Source organism: Vipera berus (genome assembly GCF_964194415.1).
Source record: "Vipera berus genome assembly, chromosome: Z".
Taxonomy (NCBI): domain Eukaryota; kingdom Metazoa; phylum Chordata; class Lepidosauria; order Squamata; family Viperidae; genus Vipera; species Vipera berus.
This window is the reverse complement of record NC_138205.1, coordinates 42,349,579-42,370,927: the sequence shown is the minus strand read 5'-3', so window position 1 is coordinate 42,370,927 and position 21,349 is coordinate 42,349,579. Positions and strand designations below refer to the sequence as shown.

The 21,349-nt window shown below is 40.8% G+C and overlaps 1 protein-coding gene across 4 annotated transcripts in view; it reads left to right on the top strand.

Annotated features, from left to right (window-relative positions):
* Positions 1-6,348: 6,348 nt before the first annotated feature.
* UBTF (upstream binding transcription factor) overlaps positions 6,349-21,349 on the top strand; it is a 39,162-nt gene continuing 24,161 nt past the window's right edge. Inside the window, exons 1-6 of one of the 4 annotated variants that reach the window (XM_081343149.1) lie at positions 6,349-6,692; positions 10,273-10,426; positions 11,457-11,632; positions 13,046-13,129; positions 17,716-17,871; positions 20,171-20,235. In XM_081343149.1, the coding sequence (XP_081199275.1) occupies positions 10,369-10,426; positions 11,457-11,632; positions 13,046-13,129; positions 17,716-17,871; positions 20,171-20,235 (539 nt within the window). In that variant the 5' untranslated portion in view covers positions 6,349-6,692; positions 10,273-10,368. Of the gene's footprint in view, positions 6,693-6,821; positions 7,042-8,157; positions 8,379-10,272; positions 10,427-11,456; positions 11,633-13,045; positions 13,130-17,715; positions 17,872-20,170; positions 20,236-21,349 lie in introns of those variants that run through there. The other 3 variants (XM_081343152.1, XM_081343151.1, XM_081343150.1) reach the window with 3 other exon arrangements.

Below are 21,349 nucleotides of genomic sequence, written 5' to 3'. Positions count from 1 at the left end.
GGCAGCAGATGGTCCTGCAAGTATCCCGGACCTAAGCCATGCAGGGCTTTAAAGGTAAGTACCAGCACCTTAAATCTCACCCGGAGGGCAACCGGTAGCCAATGCAGCTCACGCAGGAGGGGTGTAATATGGGAGTATCGGGAAGCTCCCATCACAACCCGTGCAGCTGCATTCTGCACCAGCTGAAGCCTCCGGGTGGTCTTTAAGGGCAGCCCCATGTAGAGAGCATTACAGTAATCAATACGGGAGGTAACGAGTGCGTGGGTGACTGTACGTAGGGCATCTCGGTCCAAAAAGGGGCGCAATTGGTATATAAGACGAATCTGGGCAAATGCCCCCCTAGCCACGGTTCCAATGTGATCTTCAAAACTGAGTCGTGAATCTAGGAGGACGCCCAGATTGCGTGCTTTATCAATGGGAGGTAACATCTCTCCTCCTATAGTCAGAGATTATGTATTTCATGGAGTCATTTTGATCAAAAGCCAAGTTTGGATCATTGCAGATCCTCACTGTTTAAAGAATCTTGTATTTCACAGTGCCCCAATAGTGGAAAAATGTCCTAACTCCTTTGAGTTTATAGAATGAATTACTGCAAATGGAGACTCAAAATGATGATCAAATAACAAATTGCAACCACATCCATATGTTGTGCTAGGACGATCAAGAGAATAATTATTTTATCTGCTGCTGAGGCCCGAATACCTGAATATTAGGAAAAATTAGGGTCACAGAGTCATGCTTATGGCAACAGTGGATCAAAAAGGAAGTATAAAGATATGGTTTATCATCATAAACAAAAAAAATCCTTTTGTAAATATCCATGCTTAAATCTATGTTTTTCTACAAGATATCACCTTAGGTATGGCAGAAAGTGAAGAAGAACTAAAGAGCCTCGTGTTGCGGGTGAAGAAGGAGAGTGCAAAACTTGGGTTGAAACTAAACATTAAGAAAACCAAGATCATGGCATCCGGCCCTCTCAATTCCTGGCAAATAGATGGGGAAGAAATGGAGGTAGTGATAGATTTTATTTTCCTGGGCTCCAAGATCACTGCAGATGGGGACTGTAGCCAAGAAATTAAAAGACGCTTGCTCCTGGGGAGGAAAGCCATGGCAAATCTAGACAGCACACTAAAAAGCAGAGACATCACCCTGTCAACAAAAGTGCGTATAGTCAAGGCTATGGTCTTCCCAGTTGCAATGTATGGCAGTGAAAGCTGGACCATAAGAAAGGCTGAGCGCCAAAGAATTGAAGCCTTTGAACTATGGTGCTGGAGAAGACTCCTGCGAGTTCCTTGGACTGCAAGGCGATCAAACCGGTCAGTCCTAGAGGAGATTAACCCTGACTGCTCTTTAGAAGGCCAGATCCTGAAGCTAAAACTCAAATACTTTGGCCACCTAATGAAAAGGAAGGACTCACTGGAGAAGAGCCTAATGCTGGGAAAGATTGAGGGCAATAGAAGAAGGGGACGACAGAGAATGAGGTGGCTGGATGGAGTCATTGAAGCAGTAGGCGTGAGCTTAGATGGACTCCAGAAGATGGTAGAGGACAGGAAGGCCTGGAGGAACATTGTCCATAGGGTCGCGATGGGTCGGACACGACTTCGCAACTAACAACAACAATCACCTTAGGTAACCAAACTATATTTTTATGATTCTTCCTGTAACCTGACATAGCTTTAAGTGAATAAAATTTGCTAATTTCTACATTATGTTCTGCATCATAGCATTGTCAAAAATAAAAAAGATACATTACTTCTGTTGTCCAGATGTGATCTGTGGTTTTTCTGAATTTTGAATTAGAGCAGTATAATTATATTGAAAGTTGACAAGGATTTGTTCTTGAGACAGGTATTTTGGTATTGTGACAGCCTCAAAAATTGCTGTCATCTATCGATATGGACAGTGATTTCAGACAAGTGTAATACAGAATTGGGAGGATCTATGTACCTTGGATACAATTTTCCAGCATAGGAATAAAAATATGTTTTCAATGAAAACAGAAGCAACCAGTGTTATTATACTGACTTTTGGACTGTTTAAAAACCATGAAAATCCATAATGACTCATATTTTAGATCCTTATTCTTTTTTTTTTATTAAAGAGTTTTACAAAAACAAAATTTTACAATATATCCCCAAATCCCTCCCACCCCAAACCCACCCACTTTCCCCCCCCCCACTTCCCAGAGCTAAATACAGGATTATAGTTACAATAATCATATTCTAAATAAAAATTATGCATAATATACAATTAACCAAATTCATAATGTGCTTTAACTCCCCTTTAACATAACTACAAACAAAGTACCAATAACAGTATCCCACTAAAATCTACTCATAAGCTAAATGGAACTTTTTAGTCCCATATTTGTTCTGAATATAATTTATCCATCTCCTCCAAACTGAAATATATCTTTCCTGTGAATGACCTTTCAAATAAGCAGAAATCTTAGACATTTCTGCAAGATTCGAAACTTTAAACACCCATTCTTCTATAGTGGGCAAACTATCCTTCTTCCAATATTGTCCCACCAGTAACCGTGCTGCTGTTATCATGTTCAACATCAAGTTAGTTTCTTTAACATCACAATCCGTACCACAATACCCAATAAAAACAATTGCGGAGAAAACTTTATCTTTCTCTTAAAAATCTTTTGAATGTTCCACCAAATTTTGATCCAAAAAGCTTTTATATTTCTACAAGTCCACCACATGTGAAAATAGGTAGCTTCTAAACTACCACATCTCCAACATTTAGACTGTAAATTAGGATACATGTTAGACAACTTCTTGGGATCCAGATGCCATCTATAAAACATTTTATAAAAATTTTCTCTTAAATTTTGAGCCTGAGTAAATTTAACATTTCTAACCCAAATTATCTCCCAAGTGTCCAACGAAATTGGTTCCTGAATATTTTGTGACCACTTTATCATACAGTCTTTAACCAGTTCCGTTTCCGAATCCAATTCAATTAAAGCATTATATATCCTCTTTATATGTGCACAATTTAAATTTAGATCCTTATTCTTGACCCACGTTTGCAAAACACCATTAGTTCTAGAATTGTTTTCTTTGTTCATGGGATCAAATATGACCTATAATTTGATTGTAGTATCAGGTATTATTACCCTTCATTTTGCAGCAGGTAATTGCCCCCAAAAGATAAGGAAAATATAATCTGCTATGATTATTTTTCCTATTATAGCTTCTACTTTATAATGGTTTTGCCATTTAGTTTCTTATTTTATTCTACAAATTTTATAAAATGCTTTAAATCATTATTTTAATTTTTATTGTCAACTTTTAAGATTTTAAAAAATATTTGGGATATACTCTCTTGTCTCTATGGAGACAAGATGTGAACTGTGGTATGACTAACAAATATCTTCTAACGTATCAATGTAAACACTGTAAAACTAAGAGAACATTTATAATTTCATGGATGTAATTCTTTTCTTTTTTCTTCTTCATATATGGAATAAATAAATATCTTTATATCATATCTTTCCACTAAATAGAGATATTTAGCTCTAGCAAGTAAATGTCCACATAATAACAACACATCTAAGATATAAAGCTACATAAAATTTCCCAAACTCCAGTTCCAACAATTGTGGAAACCCAAAAGGAAAACATACAATCATTATTATTATGGCTTCACTGCTGACGAAGACATTCATCTCACAAAATATTAAAATTCTTCAGGTTTTTGAAACCTAAAATGGTGTTTTTTTAAATGTACAGTAAAAGAAAAAAATATTTGAACTGCTGATTTTGTACGTTTGCCCACTGACAAAGAAATGATCAGTCTATAATTTTAATGGTAGGTTTATTTTAACAGTGAGAGACAGAATAACAACAAAAAAATCCAGAAAATAAGTGAAATAAGTATTTGACCCCTTCCCAAAACATGACTTAGTACTTGGTGGCAAAACCTTTGTTGGCAATCACAGAGGTCAGACATTTCTTGTAGTTGGCCACCAGGTTTGCACACATCTTAGGAGGGATTTTGTCCCACTTCTCTTTGCAGATCCTCTCCAAGTCATTAAGGTTTTGAGGCTAGCATTTGGCAGCTGGAAACTTCAGTTCCCTCCACAGATTTTCTATGGGATTAAGGCAGGGATCTTCCAACTTGGCCCTTTTGTGACTTGTGGACTTCAACTCCCAGAATTCCTCAGCCAGAATGTCTGGCTGAGGAATTCTTGGAGCTTAAGTCCACAAGTCATAAAAGGGCCAAGTTAGAAGATCCCTGGATTAAGGTCTGGAGACTGGCTAGGCCACTCCAGGATCTTAATGTGCTTCTTGATCCACTCCTTTGTTGCTTTGGCTGTGTGTCTTGGATCATGGTCATGCTGGAATACCCATCCACGACCCATTTTCAATGCCCTGGCTGAGGGAAGGAAGTTCTCACCCAAGATTTGATGGTACATGGCCATGTCCATCATCCCTTTGATGAGGTGAAATTGTCCTGTCCCCTTAGCAAAAAACCCCTCCCAAAGCATAATGTTTCCACTTTCACCCAGTTCTCCTCTGAATCATTCAGATGTTCGTTGGCAAACTTCAGACAGGCCTGTATATGTGCTTTCTTGAGGGGGGGAGGGGCTTTGCGGGCACTACAGGATCTTAGTCCTTCACAGAGTAGTGTTACCAATTCTTTTCTTGGTGATTATGGTCCCAGCTGACTTGAGATCATTGACAAGATCCTCCCACGTAATTCTGGGCTGATTCCTCACCATTTAATGATCACTTAAACTCCACCAGGTGAGATCTTGCAAGAAGCCCCAGATTGAAGGAGATTGACAGTTTGTGTTTCTTCCGTCTGTGAATAATCACACCAACTGTTGTCACCTTCTCACCAAGCTGCTTGGAAAGAGTCTTGTAGCCCATTCCCACCTTGTGTAGGTCTACAATCTTGTCCCTGACATCTTTGGACAGCTCTTTAGTCTTGGCTATGGTGGAGAGTTTGGAATGATTGATTGCTTGCTTCTGTGGACAGGTGTCTTTTATACAGGTAACAAGCTGAAATTAGGAGCACTCCCTTTAAGAGAGTGCTTTTAATCTCAGCTCATTACCTGTATAAGACACCTGGGAGCCACAAACCTTGCTGATTGATAGGGGATCAAATACTTATTTCACTCATTAAAATGCAAATCAATTTATAACTTCTTTGAAATGAGTTTTTTTGGATTTTTTGTTGTTATTCTGTCTCTCAGTGTTAAAATAAGCCTACTATTAAAATTCTAGGCTGATTCATATCTTTGTCAATCGGCAAATGTACAAAATCAGCAGGGGATCAAATAATTTTTCCCTCAATGTATGTAATTATAATGTGAATGATAGTGAATAATAGCTCTACTTCATGAGCTCTTTTATTTCACTCATAAATGTAATCATATATTTTGGTGCTGTAGCATTCCCTTCCCTCTATACATACCCCCACATACATACTCAAATGCCCTCTATATGGTGGAGAGGAAGGAGGAAGGAGGGCAAGGCCTGGAGAATTGTTTTCCATTTCTTTCAACGTTACCAAAACACAAAGAGAAAATAACCAAACATACGGCAGTTCATCTTTGTTTGTTTGTATGTAGAGGCAGCTCATTCACTATTTTTAGCTTCTCTCCCAATCCTCAGTCACCTCCCCCCCATCCCTCATAATTCTAATTGCATTTTGGCAGGTCTATAAAAGTCGCGTTGCGTATTAGAATCGGGTTTAATTTGATAGGCAACTCCAGAAGAAGGTGATTGGCTCCATCGGAGATGACGCCCTTAACAACAAAGGTGGAGCTGGAAAAAATGGAGAGAGAGCGAAGAGAGAGCGAAAAGAGAGTGGGGGAGGAGAAGCTCGGCTTTTGACTGAAACAGGAATGTCATTTTCAAGCAATGATTTAGAATCCAATTCTAAAACAATCGTCAATAAAATTCGACGGGACACAAGGTGTTGCTTCCCTTGTTTATAAGGCAAAGTGGGACCTTAAAAGAAAGCTCGCTTGTTGCCAAAAATATGTCTGCCCTCAGAAATAATCTGATGGCACTGCAGCAGCTAGCGCTTTCCGGGTTGTACTTTTGAAACTCCTCTCTCTCCTCCCTGGTTTTTCGATACGATCGTTTGAAAGGGAGATGAAGAAAGGGGAGGTCGCAGGAGGAATTAAAATCGAGTGCGTGTGATTTGTGCTCGTTTTACAAACGCCAAACGAAGAGGATTTGTGGCAAATGTAAGCGTTTTTCCCCCCTCTCTTTTCCCCTCCTCCCTCTCCGTTTGACTACAGTGTTGCAAAACCAAAGAGCAATAAAAACATACACACATACACACACATACCAGAATCACGAAAGATAAACCCACAACCTGGTGAGGTCAAGCGGAGAAAGCGAGACCGAAGCCCTGGAAACATGTTTCCTTTTTACCAGTCCCACCTAGGGAGCAGATGGGAAAAATGGGGACTTGTGAAGAAGGGCTGTGAGGTTGCCTAAGGATCCGGGAGCCGAAGAGAACGGCTGATTGGAAGAAAAAAGCAGGGAGATGGAGGCGGGGGAAGTGCGAGCTCTCTGCGGGGACTGGAGCGAGTCCACGCCCGGGGCCAGCGCTGCAGAGCTGGCGTGCATTCAACCAACGCTTCCCAGCTAAAGCAAGCCCAGGAAAGAAGGGGGAAAAGGGGGGAAGCTTTTCTCCAAAGTCCTTCTGATCTGCAGGTAGGTTGCAGACGTAGTAGGGGACTAAAAATCTCCCCTCAGATCGACTCCAGGATGGAGCCCCCGTTGCAAAGAAGGGCGGGTGGGCAAGGACGGATCAGGGGGAGCGGGGGGGGGGGAGAAGGTACGAACCGAGGCGCCGCTGCCTATAGCCGGGGCTGGCTTTGCGGCAGTACGACCGCGTGTGGAGCTCGCCATTAGCCCGACGTTGTGCTCCACCATCTGGGCCTGGAGGGAGGCGCTTTTGTTACCTCCTCGGCTCCGGCGGTGAAGCAGCGCAGCCAGGCTGGGAGGCAGGCGGCGGCACCACCACTCGTTGCTTTTTCCGCCCAACATCTCAATTTCCTCGGTAAGGTTAAAAAAAATAGGTTCAATCGAATTTTTCGGGTCGCATATATTAAAAGAACAAAATAACATATTGAATTTTAATATTCCTTTTTTCCCAAGCACATTTTAGAGAATTCGGGTATATTAATGTCATCGTATCTATGTAATGCTTTAAATATATATAAATATTTACAAATGCATTTGGGGTTGCATTTTCTCCAAGGAATCCGATCGGAGCCTTGGCAGAGGCAATCGAATCGGGGCCCCTTTCCTGTCTTCCGGGCGCCTTCTAGATAGGCCGCGCCGCGGCATTCGACCATAGAAGGGCGAGATCGGAAGGCGGTGGCTGTCCCAGTCGCCGTTGAGTCGCGGCGGAGGTAGATGGAAAAACTAGGCGGTGCAGGCTGTGGCGCAGAGATCCGATCTCTTTTCCTGCTCCCGCCCGAGCTGCTTTTAGAACCAAAAGGGCGCTGTAAGGGGTGAGGGGAAAGAAGCGGTGGAAACAAGCCGTCATCGTGTAAGCTTTTCTCTCTTCGCCTGCACCGTGAAAGAAACCAAATGCGGCGGGGGAAGAGAAGAGTCTTGAGGTTTTTCCCGCCTTCCCACAATTGCAGCACACTGGCTTTATAAATTACGTGCAAAACATTTCGCCTCAGTTTTACGGAATCCGCCGCGATGGATTCCTGTTACTTTCCCTCGCTTCTCCCGCGTTGGACGGTCTTGGCAAGCTCGGGCACCAAATGGGCTTTTTCGACCGTCGGATCGGTTGGAGCCAGCGCGCTCCACCATCCGAAGGGTGGTTCCATGCAGGCGAACATGCTTGGCGTCCCTCCCCTGCTCTCGACGAGCAGTTTTTTCGGGGGGCCACCGTTGCGGTAGGGTGTGGAGAATCGGGTTAACGGGGTTTGACCCGCTGACTTCCCCTGCGCCCTAGGCGCACAGGGGGAGGCGCTCCCCGGGGGTCTGGGCGCTGGTAGAGGGAAAGGAGGAGGCGGCGGCGGCAGTAGCTGCCGCAGCCAGGACGTGCTGCCCTCCCTCGGCTCTGCCTGGACGCCCCCAGCCGGGCATTCATTTCTCCCTCCCGCCAGCCAACCATCCCCGCCCCCCTTCCACCAGCGGCTCCGATGGGGCTGCTGCTGCAGCGGCTCTCCGGCTCCTGCTCCTCCCCACTCGCGACTGCCGCCGCCACAACGAGGCGGGCTTGTCTCATCCTTATTAACCGCCTCGGCGAGGTTACACCGACGGAGAGAAGACAGACGCGGAACTCGCTTGCTGCTCCCCTTTCCTCTGCAACACGCTGGGCACTGTTCGGCGCCTGGCTCCCGGCCGACGAAGCGGAATCCTCTGCTTCGCGCTCTGGTACAGGGGTTTTTTTTTGGGGGGGGGGAACCGAAGTTCTTTCTTTAGTGGCCTGATCGACGGGGAACAATGCGGGAGCTCGCCTACCCCGCTAGATTCTCCGAAAGGGGACGGAACGATTTACTGTATCGAAGGCTGCCTTCTTTACGGATCGTGGCTTGGGCTGGGATGAGAGTCTTATTTATTGGGATAAGAAAGGGATCTTCTAGTGAAGGGAAATTCTGGAGTTGGGAAACGAGCTGATTTCCTTAAGATTATTTTCGAAGGGAGGATTCCGCGGGGAACCGGAGGGTGATCTCTGTTAACGCAGTTGTGTGTATGTGTAGATCTTGTATAAATCCCGTAGAAATCCAATAGAGCGAATCAGAAGGGAGAAGGCAGCGAAATCCTGCGGCAGGAGAGAAAAAAATCCTGGAATCCGGCGATCTCAATGTTCCCCCTTCCTGGAAGGACGACTGAAGTTGGTTGGCGAGGAACGCTGGCATTGTCGAGAGCTGACGGGGGCGAGATCCTAGCGAAACACTGACTTTCTCGTCTTCGAGAGTCAAGGCGGGGAGGAACGGGGCCAGGAGGCTGGAGCCCGAGCTGGGGTTGAAAAAAAAAACTGGGGTGGGAGCGAAATCAAGCAAGCGAGGTGGCGGCGGCAGCTAGATTTCCCCTTCGGTGGCGCCCGCAGGGCGTGCGGAGAGGAAGGAGGCGGGGGGAAGGAGACGAAGCAGAAGCAGCTGCACCACCAGCTCCGTCGGCTCGGCTCGGCTCGGCTCTCCCGCCTGCCTGGAGACAGGCGAAGAGGGGGAGGGTAGCAAGCAGCAGCTGCGCTTCTGCTGCTGCAGGAAGGCGGCGACGCAGATTGGCTGGCGATGGTGCGGCCTCTGAAGAGCTGGTGGAAGGGGAGGGAGAGAAGAGAGGTCCGCAGATCCCTCCCCTTTGCCTGGCCTGCCTCCTCCACTCCTCCCGCCCGATTCGCCTTTACTCCGCCCACCTTGTGGCCGGGTGCAGCATTCTCTTTCCAAGAATATCCGCTCGCTGGTCCAAGAAAATCTGCGCTTTCTCATTTCTTTCGCCCAGAGATCCGCTCCGATCCCTAGGTTCTTCTCCCTCCATTAATGCTGGCTGACATCTCACTCGTAATAATTCGACTTTTGATACCAAGGCTCTCAAGTCATTTCAGTTGTGATTTTCATTGCTACTTGTCTGAAATAATTCTATTACTTTTATTATTGCTTCTACGCCTATGGCTGGAATCTGTGTCTTTCTCCAGAGATCTTTCTATTCTTCCTTATTTTAACAGTGAGGTGGGTTTGGCTTAACTGGACAGTGATCTTTGTGGTTGAGCTTCCCTAATGCAAGATAACTTACTAGTTTAGCTGGCCAGTTTCCTTGATTTCCACCACCACCCCTTGATTCCTTTACTGTAATCTGCCAACTTTTCCCCACTTCTGTTTTAGTAATTTTTTTTTTCTCACCTGAAAAATGGAATCTGAAGCAGTTTTCCTCACCTGAATCATCGGGTTTTTTCCACCAGCAAAGCAGATCCCACCAAGCCCCCATTTCCCTTTCCCTTTAGAATGTTATTTATTTATTGAATTTGAATTGGCCAAGTATTTATCACAGTATACTTGAGAGAGAATTCTAAGCTATTCTTGTAGAGATCTTAGACCATTTGTAGTTTCCACAATTTTATACAAAATTTTCAGCTCTACATTGTGGGTACCTGTCTTCTCTTTCAGCTCTCACTTGCTCTTGAATTTATGAGTAGCTTACAGGTTCCAGGTTCAAGAATTGTTTAATTCTTGTATTAATTTCCAGGAGTTACTAACAGAAATGGCTCTTGTACCTCTTTGTGAAGGTAGCCTGGTAAACAGAGATCCTTATTACAGTTTGTCTTTTTCAGGGTGAAAATTGATTTGACGCCACCGTGAAGGGGGAAGTCAGGAAGCTGGAAAGGGGAGACCCAAGAGGTGTCACCCTTGGGTCTGAGAAGTGGAGGATGAACGGAGAAGCAGATAGTCCAACCGATTTAGAAATGACAGCCCCCAAAAATCAAGGTGAGAAGGAATGCTCCTGGAAAAGCTAACACTGCAGTAGAAAATTATGCAGAATCGTGTTCCCAGTTGCCCCTTCTTGAAATACTCAACTTTACTTATTGATTTTTAAATAAAATTACTTGTTGATATTTAAATATTATTTATTGATTTTTAAAGATCTTTAGCTACTGTCATTAAAAATAATCTCAAATGAGGCTGAACGCTATTGCAAATAGATAACAAATGTGGAAGAAAAACTTTGCAAAAGTATGATCCTTAGATATTTTCTTTGACCACACAAATAAGGCGTAACACTATTCTGCTGCCTACAACAGCAACTTAATCTCACTGGTCATTCCAGTCTGCATTTAGAAAACAGTGACCATGATGATGATTAACCATGAATATATCTGAAGGCTGCCCACCAACAAATTGTGCAGTTGGAGCTACCCGTTTGGTTATTCTAAAGTTCCTACATCATCTGAATGTGATGTGATGAAAATATAAAATGCATGATTAAAAATAACAGCCAGTTGTTCCCCCACTCCCACCCCTGGTTCACGATACTGCATTTTGGACACTTGAACCAGTCTGCATTTATGGCCATTTGCTATATCCCACAAGTCATGTGACAATGATTTACAATGTTTTTGCTAAAAACTAGTGTTTACTTCTGATTTTGAGGGGAAAAAACATCCCTAGTGAATAATGGATTCACTTAATGCCCATGGCCTTCACTTAACAACTGCCTCCAAACTGTGGTAAAAATAAGTCTGGTTATGATCATCACGGATTAACCATAATTGCCAGGCTCAATGTTTCTTTGCTCCCTGTAATATCAAAAAAACACTGCTAGCTGTTTCTTTTAAAACTTTTTAAATATGAAATATAGTGGAACTATAATTACCAGAATTCCAAAGTCCATGCTGACGTTGAGGGGTACTAAGTTGCTATGCCAGGGCATTTGAAGTGCACTAATTTGGGAATAGCTCCTCAGAAACATATAAAATTCAGGTATAATATGTTCTTTCCCTTTTTGCTTATCCTCCAGACCGTTGGACCCAGGAAGACATGCTGACCCTCTTGGAGTGCATGAAAAATAACCTGCCCTCCAATGACGGCAGCAAGTTCAAAACCACAGAATCCCATTTGGACTGGGATAAAGTTGCCTTCAAAGACTTCTCTGGTGATATGTGCAAGATGAAATGGATTGAGATCTCCAATGAGGTAATTGCTTTCTGAGCTCAAAGAGGACTGACCTGAAACGATGCTTTACTACAATAATGAGTTTTGACCTTGCCTAGCAAATAATGCTGCATACGTTAATTTGAGTATTTGATCCAGTAACAGTTCCAGTCTTATGGTGAGAATTATCATGTAAGACGGGCAGCCATTAAATTATATAAATAAACAAATGGCAAAGTTTTTAGTGCTGTTTGCCTATAGAGGTTTCCCTATTTATGTCTTGGGAGCTCTTTCAATATTTTTTATATTCTCAGGCCACTAAAGCAGTTTTTCTTTTCTTTCTCTCCTCCAAAAGGCACCCCCTATTCTTCTGTTTCTACTTGTTCTATGTGGGCTGTCTTATTGCTGTTGACTGCTATAGTGTGTGTATTCAGGCTACAATTCTGTACTGAATTGCCTGGGGGTGAGGCCGAGGCTTGCTCTTTGAATAGACAGGCAGAGGATTGCCTTGTTAAATTTCAAACTACAGAAGTACATTGCTATTTTTATAGAGGTGGTTTACTGACCAGATTTGACTGCATGTTGAACCATGATATATAGAGCAGGGCTGAGTAAGCTATGAAAATTGTGGAGGAACTACAGCTCCTTATCATTAGCAGGGGTGCTAGATGGGATTGCAGAAGTTCATCAAATCTTGAAGGACCCAGTCCCAATCCCCCTGATTACATTCCATGTGAACAAGCCTCAGCAAAAATTAACCATACATCAAGTTTGCATGCCCTCCCTCCTAATCTTCCCTGAATGATTAGGGCGATTGCTAAACCTAGTTTCACTGTTCAAAAATGTGGATTTACACATTTGAACGAGGAATTATGGTTTAAAACACATTTTAGTTCTCCCTTTTCCAGTTAACTGTACTGAATTTTTTTAGATGCATTGCAACTGTCATTCTTAGAATTTGCAGTCAGCTTTATGGTTGTCAATGCATATTGAGGACATCCCTTTGGGAACGTTTGCATTGATTTAATTAACATGATAGCTGCAGCACAGAACATTGGTTATTAGTCTCTCCAAATTCCCAGTGTAATTATTATGGCTCATCTATTGTTCAATTGCCTGCATGACAAATGTCATGGTAAATATTAGTGTTTTGATAATCTCAACTAAAATGTCCTTTTTTTGAAAATGAAAGGCAGGAAGAAATTTCAGTTCAGAAAAACAAAAGAAATAATTCTCCCATTGGCAGGACAATAATCTTTCTACTATTACTAGTTTCTGCTTAAACCTGCACAAATAGGTTCACAAAATGAAGTGCATACTTGTCAATTAAATCATACATCAAATACATAATTTATTTTGATATATCAATTTAAATTGGCAGCCTTCAAAATAATCACAACACTGTTCTCTCTCTCTTCCAACTTCACTGCAACTACTTAATATTTATTCCTGCAGGTGAGAAAGTTCCGGACCTTGACAGAATTGATAATGGATGCTGAAGAACATGTGAAAAACCCATACAAAGGCAAAAAACTGAAGGTAGGTGTTGCCTTCAAGGAGGACATAATCAACAAAAGAACTTTCTTTTGAATCAAGTCAGCTGCTCGATTATTGCCTTTCTCCAAATGGCACAAAATTGTGATCTACAACACCAGTATTTCTTAAGACTCAGGTGTGCTTCCATTTTATTTTCTGGTTATCCCTTAGTTTAGTAATGAGTTATAGGAAGTCATAATTGGTAACATATCCCATTTGGGGAATTTACCCATAATTTTCTCAGCAGCGTTTATTTCCTTGTTGGATTTCTACCTTCCTTTCCCTCCAAAGACTCAAGGTGAGTTGATGTGACGTTCCTTTCACCACCACAGTTCTGTGTGGCAGTTTGGGCTGATGGATAGTAACCGATCTAGAGTTACCTATTGAACTTTCTAGGCCTCCTGGGTCTTCATCAAACACCTTAACTACTGCATTGGATGTTCCCCAACTGTGCGTGTGCATGTTTGTGTTTCAAGTGAAAGTTTTGCTAAAAGCTATTGATCGTTTCAATTCAATTCAGGAGAATGGGAGAAAATTTAGAAAGGTCCTAAGTGTGTGCATAATTCTAAATACCATTAATCAACATGGTTGTTATTTTGTATTGATTAAAATGTAAGTATTAAATAATAAATTAATCATTGTACAGTATTGGTAAAAATGGATGATCGGAATATTGAGAATCACATGTTCATCATTCAGGTGGGTCACATTGTGATTCCAGATCACACACCACTAGCATGTACAATTTTTGAATATATATAGTTTGTTAAGTAAACATCATGGCGCAGGGAAAGGGTTCCATTTATTTCTGAAAAAAAGATAGAAACAAATATATCCTTAATAGACTTTACTCTTAGGGTGTGAAAACATTGAAAACAACTCATCCCAAATTGTGTGCCAAGAAAGAATTATTACAATTATGATAATCATCTTAATTATTAAAAGTGATTGAGAATCAGAGTGGCCATTCTCTAATCATAGAAAAAAACCATTTCATGGACCTGACATTTTATCCACAATCAGATGATGTTAGTCTTGCCCCATTATGCACATTAAAAGTGGTGAGATCTTTCCTCTTCCTCATAACAATTTGCATGGCAGCTTGTGTCTCTGCATAATCCATTTTTCTAACCAGCTGACAATGAAGAGAAGGTATTTCTGCCACCTCCATTTGGAATACAGCTGAATTGCTCAACATTCTGCTGAAGACATTTTGGCTTCCATTCTTGGTTCTAAATCCAGAATATTGATTTCTGCAGAATTAATAAACATCATGATGGGTTTCCCTGAGGACAAGATAAACTTGAGTAATCTCACTACCCTACCCTGCTCATACTGTTTCTTGTGTGGGTCTTTGCAAACATTATTGCACTAACTGAAGAGTTTACAGATAATTGTCGGATGAAATCTGGATAGGGAAATATGCCTTCATTCTATGTTATATTACAGAAAAGCAAAAAGGGGGGGGGATTTCCTGTGATTTGTACAAGTTGGAAGGTTGCAATTAGTTTTCTGGACCAGAAAAAAAATGTTTTAATCTGAACAAGAAGTCCTTGACATACGACCTCAATTTGGTCAAGAATTTCTGTTGCTAAGCAAAGAGAATGTTAAGTAAGCTGCACCCAGTTTTACAACCTTTTTGGCCAGGTTTTTAAGCAAATCAATCCCAATTGTTGAATGAATCACAGTCATTAAGCAAAGCTTTGCTGTTGAAAGATGGCTGGAAAGATTGAGAATGATGATCCCAAGGACACTGCATCCATCATAAATACATGTTAATTGCCAAGCATGTAAATTATGATTATGTGACCTTGGGGATATTGCAAGGACTAGTGCAAGGGCTGGCTGTTTTAGAAGAGTAGCTATGTTTTTAAGTGATGCATCATTTGAAAGATCTGTCTCTCACATATACATGTGCCCTCTTTCTAAGTCATTCTTACATATAGCAAACCATGTTGTGGTTGAAAAGTTTTGATAATTTCTGCAAATAAATTCTGGAAATGAGCTAAAAAGTCCAGACAGCTGCACCTGTAGTGTTTTGCATATATCATGGGCTCCGCTAGCTTGCAACTGGATTTTTACAGCACTGTGTACCAAACAACCTTGTTACAGCCTTGTATATCAAACATTAAAAAGCTGTATTATTTAATTAAAAAGTACAGTATTCAGAAGAAAATACGTATTTGCTATTCAGCTGAGAGCTGTTCTTTTTCCAGGTGACGAGCTAAAGCTCAAAATAAGTGTAGTGTTTTTATTTTCTTTTTGTGATGCTGTTTCCTTTTTCTGCCCATATAGGTGGGACATTGCCTTGAAGGTCTGAACTTAACAAATAATTTATCTTGTAAAACTTGGATTATTTAAAACATCTCTTATATTTTCCTGCGTTTTTTTAATAGTAGAGTGGGTGTGGCAAGTAAAATAAAATACCCTGACTCCTGATAACTACAGAAAGAAAGCTAAGAGATTCTTTAAAAAAACAAGAACTTAAAAAGGAAAGGTAGAAAAAAGTACTTTAAAAAGATGTACATATTGTTATCTTTTTTTAAAAAAAAACAAACTTTAATACATATAATCTAACAGCAACTATACTAGTGACCAATAATTAACAAAAGTAGCCAGTAGGAAGAATCCTTAATTGGAAAAAACAAAAATATCAATCAAATTTGGAAGACCTGTTTCTTCTTAATGACAAAGCAGATAACGTAGAATTTTAAAACCCAATCTTTGGAGGCAGTTTGGGTTCATGTGTAGAATTATAATCTATCAATGGCCCCCTTGGCAGCAATTATTATACCAAACTAATGTAATATACTTTGTAGGGATATGATGTTTTGTGATATTTAGTTAAAAAAAAACCCAGTGGTAGGAAAGATAAGACAAATTAAGGTGTATTACATTCCGCTGGTAAGCAAAGTAAAAAGATTTTAACTTAGCCCCTTCCCCCTTTGCTTGGTTCAGTATGAAATAAAGCCTTCTAAAATAGGAGTGTCTTCATTTGGCCTAACAGACAAAGCTTATCAAAAGATGCAATCAGATGTTGAATAGGTATTGATGTGCAAATATATGTGAACAATTGGAACAAAGGCTATGTTAAATTTCCTGTAAACTGCAACATCTCTGAAGTAACAATATAAAGTCAGGTTTATCACAAGTGTGAGGACCCAGCAGTTCTTGGAAATCACAAACTGTCCTAGCCAGGATGATTTCCTCAACTGTAAAGATTAAAAAGATTGTACTTCAGTATCATCCAGAGGGCTTGCAGGTTTCTTTATTTTTGTGGAAGGTTTATGGAAAACTAGTTCTCCATTCCATTTTTTAAAAGAGAGATTAACTAGTAGCATGGTTATTAACAAGTATTAAAATAGCCCCCTAATTGGTACAACGTTCACTGCAGCTTGAAGCTTCTAAAGCAGGGTATCAAACTGGCAGCCGGATGCATCACATGCAGGCCACACCCACCCCGACTCAGCAAAGGCAAAAAAAAGTCACGATATGTCCAGTGATGTGCTCTAATGAAATATTTTATATGTGGGATCCTTGGTGCTCTTTGAACTTGGTTTTCTTGCAGATGTTTCATTACCAAACTAGGTAACATCAGTCAGACTGCTGATGTTACCTAGCTTGTGGATGAAACGTCTACAAGAAAACCACCAAGCTCAGAGAACCAAGTTCAACCTGAACTATAAATACTCCTCTATCAATATGTATGATTTGTGAATAAAATGCAGAACACTTTAATAAAAAAACTTTTCCAATTTGTTACACTGCTGCTAATGATAAAAGTTAAACTCAAGATTCTAGTCATGCCTTTAGGTTTATAGTACTGCATTTTGAATATAGTAACTATTTTATGCCTGGATGATTTGTTCATTTAATCTAACATTGCTAACGTATTGGTCTTCCTACATTGGAGATGCCACATGCTTTACATGGAGATTTTGGGCCAGTCACTCTCTTTCTAAGTTGCCTCATTAGGTTCTTGTGGTAGGAAAATAGAACTCTATATATCAACCTGAATTCTTGAATGAAAGGAGAGAAAACATGGGTATAGTATAAATAACAGTAATATGTGACAATAATAATTAGGAATTGAAGGTAAGGTACAAGTTGTGGGAGATAATGTATAGTGGGCTTTCCTCATCTGATGTTTTCCTGATGTGTTGGAAAGTGATTGGGAATTCTGGGGGTTATAGTATTAGATGCATGGTTGGGAAGACTGATAGGCTTCTGTGCTGGCCTTCCTTACAAACTTAATCTGTTTCAGCATAGGAACAAGTAGAACAACAATGACAAAGCAGACAATCATTTTAATTCTGTAGATGTATCTTAAGACGTAGCTCCACTTTTTATGTCTCATGAGATATGTTAAGCTGAAATTTAGTAAGATTAATGGAGTTTCATAGTTGAATTTAACTACATGTGACACTTAAATATGCTACCACCTTATTCCAGATACTTAGTACAACAAACAAATGTTATAAACAAAACAGAGTAAGAAGATTAAGTAAAACTCTTAATTTTTCCATTTTTTGTGGAAAAAGATCATCTCAAAAATATTTTTTCTTTACTTACTTCCTGCCCCTATTCAGAAGCATCCTGACTTCCCAAAAAAACCTTTGACTCCATATTTCCGTTTCTTCATGGAAAAGCGAGCAAAATATGCTAAGCTACATCCAGAGATGAGCAACCTGGACTTAACCAAGATTCTTTCAAAAAAATATAAGGAACTTCCCGAAAAGAAAAAGGTGAGCAGTACATACTGAGAATGTGATGAGGGGTATCAGGAATGGCATAATTCCGTAAGCAGTTTTGCCTACCAACATCAAGCTACTTTTTTTTACTGGTGCTTCTAGAAAAACTCTATGCAAGGAAGAGAATGAGAGAAAGAAAGAAACTCAATTTTTTTCTTGGTGAAATTAGTACCTACAAATGATGTATTGTGCACCTTCTGCAAAAAAGAATATTCCCTTTCTCAAGTGCTCTGAATGTGCTACCTTTGTAAAACAGAAATAATGAACCACAAAATGATTTTTATAAAACAGTTCTTTAGACTGTTATTTAGCAATAACCTCAATTGTTAGGATCTTGAGCTTAAACTGCATGCTTCCCTTGTGGATAACTAAAGGAACTTGACTACTTGCCTGATGAATTGGCACCACTTGACATTCAGTGAATAACTTCAACTTTGTATAACACGTTGAGATCCACATTTCAACTATCAGCTGGTATACTGCTTATTTTCTTCTGAGTGACAGTTTCAAGTGTGAAATAGTTGTCTTAAGCATTTTCAAGAAGCCTCTTTTGTCTATTAATATCCCCCTACACAGGTTGTCCCTGACTTAGACTGTAATTGAGCCCAGTATTACATTTGTAAGTTATGGCAGTCATTAAGCAGGTCACTACAAGAGTGCACCTAATTTTATGGCCTTTTTTCCCGTGGTCATTAAGCAAATGCAGCACTCATCAAGTGAACACTGCAGTTAAATCCATTTTATCCTATGGGCATTTTTTGCTGGAAATTGACAAAACCCGCTAAAAGTTATGTCGGCCCACAGGACACTGTAAAGGGCTGTAAATGCCAGCTGGTTGCCAAATGCCCACAATGCAATCACATAACCACATAGGTGGCTGTGGCCATCAGAACTCTGCAGATCTGTCATAACATGGGACAGCTGCTAAGATAGAATTACCCATGTATAAAAAAAGAAACCCTAAAGCAGCGATTCCCAAGCTTTCTAGCTCTGCAGGTGGTGGCAGGGGGGAAAGGAGATGGTTCCATGCAGTGGCGGCTTGCGCGCTCACCTGCTGCTTGCGCAGCCCTGCTGCTTTCCAACAGGCCATGGCCTGGTACCAGGACACTCCCTGGAGTTTGGGGACCCCTGCCCTTAGGAACAAAAATTCAAAGTATATTACTCTGGAGATGTCTAAAAATAGGGTGCATGGAATTCCAGACCTATAATTACTGCATCCCTCTTTTTAAATGGTAAAAACACAGAGCGCTCTCTACATCATAAATTCAGAAACCAACAGAAGAAACAAGTGGGGTCAGCACAGTGTTAGTGCTGAAGCAGTAAACTCTTCACCTTTGTGAATGTAAGCCTCCTTTATCTGAATCTCAGCATAACTAAACTGGAAGCAAGATGACATTCTGGTATATACAAGTGTGCCCAAACTAACCGTTATGAGCCTTGTTGGCTGGAGGCAAAGATTTCTGAATAGAGGAGCATTTAACATTTGTACAGTTCTTAGCTCTGAGCTAAGAAGAGTCCAAGATGCTACACCACTTTAGCATTTTGGAGTGACCTGCCTGGATAGAATCAGGAAATGGTTGGTTTGCCAGCTTCTCTGTTGGTTTTTGTCAGTTTTCAAGCATTGAAGAGCATAAGGTCTTTGTCCTTTCTGGAGTTCAGAGAGAAATTATGATAGCACAGTAGGGATGTTTGTGGTAGACTCTGCTCAATTTCTCTATCCAGTTGACCTTTTTTTAGGACCAACTTACTTGGAACAGTTTTGCATGCCAAGAAATTGAATTTCTCATGCCATTCCAGAGATAAAGAAAGCCCTGTGGAAGATTTGATGGGCATTTTGTACACGTGTACACACACACACACACACACACACACACACACACCCCATGTACCTGCAATTTCAGAACATATCTAGGGGAAGTAGATATTCAGTATAATAGCAATAGAACTTAGACTTATATATATATATATATATATATATGTAGATTTATATATTACTTCACAGTGCTTTGCAGCCTTCTCTAAGTGGTTTACAGAGTCAGTATATTCCTCCCCCAGCAATCTAGGTTCTCATTTTACCGACTTCGGAAGGATGGAAGGCTGAGTCAACCTTTAGCCAATCAGGATCGAACTGCTAGCAGTTGGCAGAATTAGCCTGCAATACTGCATTATAACCACTGCACACCACAGCTCAAGACAGTTCTGTCCCTAATGAGAGAGCTTGCGTGTGACAACTAGCTACCTCATATATAAATAGCAGCTGTGGAGTATTTTTCCTCTTCTCCCTGTTTTTTAGATGAAGTATATTCAGGATTTCCAACGAGAGAAACAAGATTTTGAGCGGAATCTGGCAAGATTTAGGTAAGAGATCTTAAGCAACAATGTCTTGCTTGTATCCATTAGAACTTTAAGGCTCCTCAGCTGTAGATTTCAGTTGCACACATTTAGTAGACGTTTTTCTGAACTTTACTATGAAAGCTGCTTTGATTAGAAGATGGTGAGGAGAGAATAGAAAGAATAAGTAGTGCTAGAAGGTTCCTTGGCTTCAAAACTATATGTTCTATAGCATAGTGACACACTTTCCTTTTTTAAACCACTGATAGAATAACAAAGTCTGTAAAACTATATTTGTAAGGCAGGTAGAATTTTCTGTGTAGACATTTCAAGCACTCATCTAAGCAAATGTTGAATTAAATCAAAAGATCTACCTAGGCAGCTGCTCCCAGTTTGAGATATGTTGAATCCCAAGATGATACACTAGAATTAACTTCATTTCCAGACACATAATAAGTAAGTGATCAATCTGCACTTAGAGAAGTTGTAGACCACAATATCAGGAGAAAAAAATTGAGAAAGGATAATGTAGACCAGCCAGATTTTCTACAGTACACAATCACCATCACCCTCCCCAAATTTGAAGAGAACTGCCTTTCCTGCTGTGTAGCACGTAATTAAATTTTTGGTTTCTAGTGGGGGGGGGGGGGGAACCAAACAAAAACAATGGATGTACCGAGCATTTGTATCTACAGAATGTTTCTTGATAAGGGATTGTGTAGGAAATTTGTCCCATTATCTAGGATAACAGCTGCTTGGTTGATTGTTCTTGGTCATTTTGCTTATCCAGTTATTTATCTTCCTCCTCTCTTTATTGCTGGCATTCATTGCCAGCCAGTAGATTTGTGTATGTGTGTGTGTGTGCTTGAAATGTTTTTATTCAACTCAGAAACTCATGTATCTTCATTCTCCAAGAATGTCTGGGTAGGTAGTGGGTAGAGCCTTTGCGCTCACACCGGTTTGTTTGTTTGTTTGTTTTGCCATGTCCCCTGTCTTGCTCTTAGGTATTAGAAAGCCATACCTAAAATGAAATTGCATGAAATTGCACCGAGGACAAATGGTGTTATGTCAAAAGACCCCTCTTCGCCCATGTTTGAAGTTTGGAGGATTGTGAGGGAATGTTTTTTTAATGGAGAGAGAA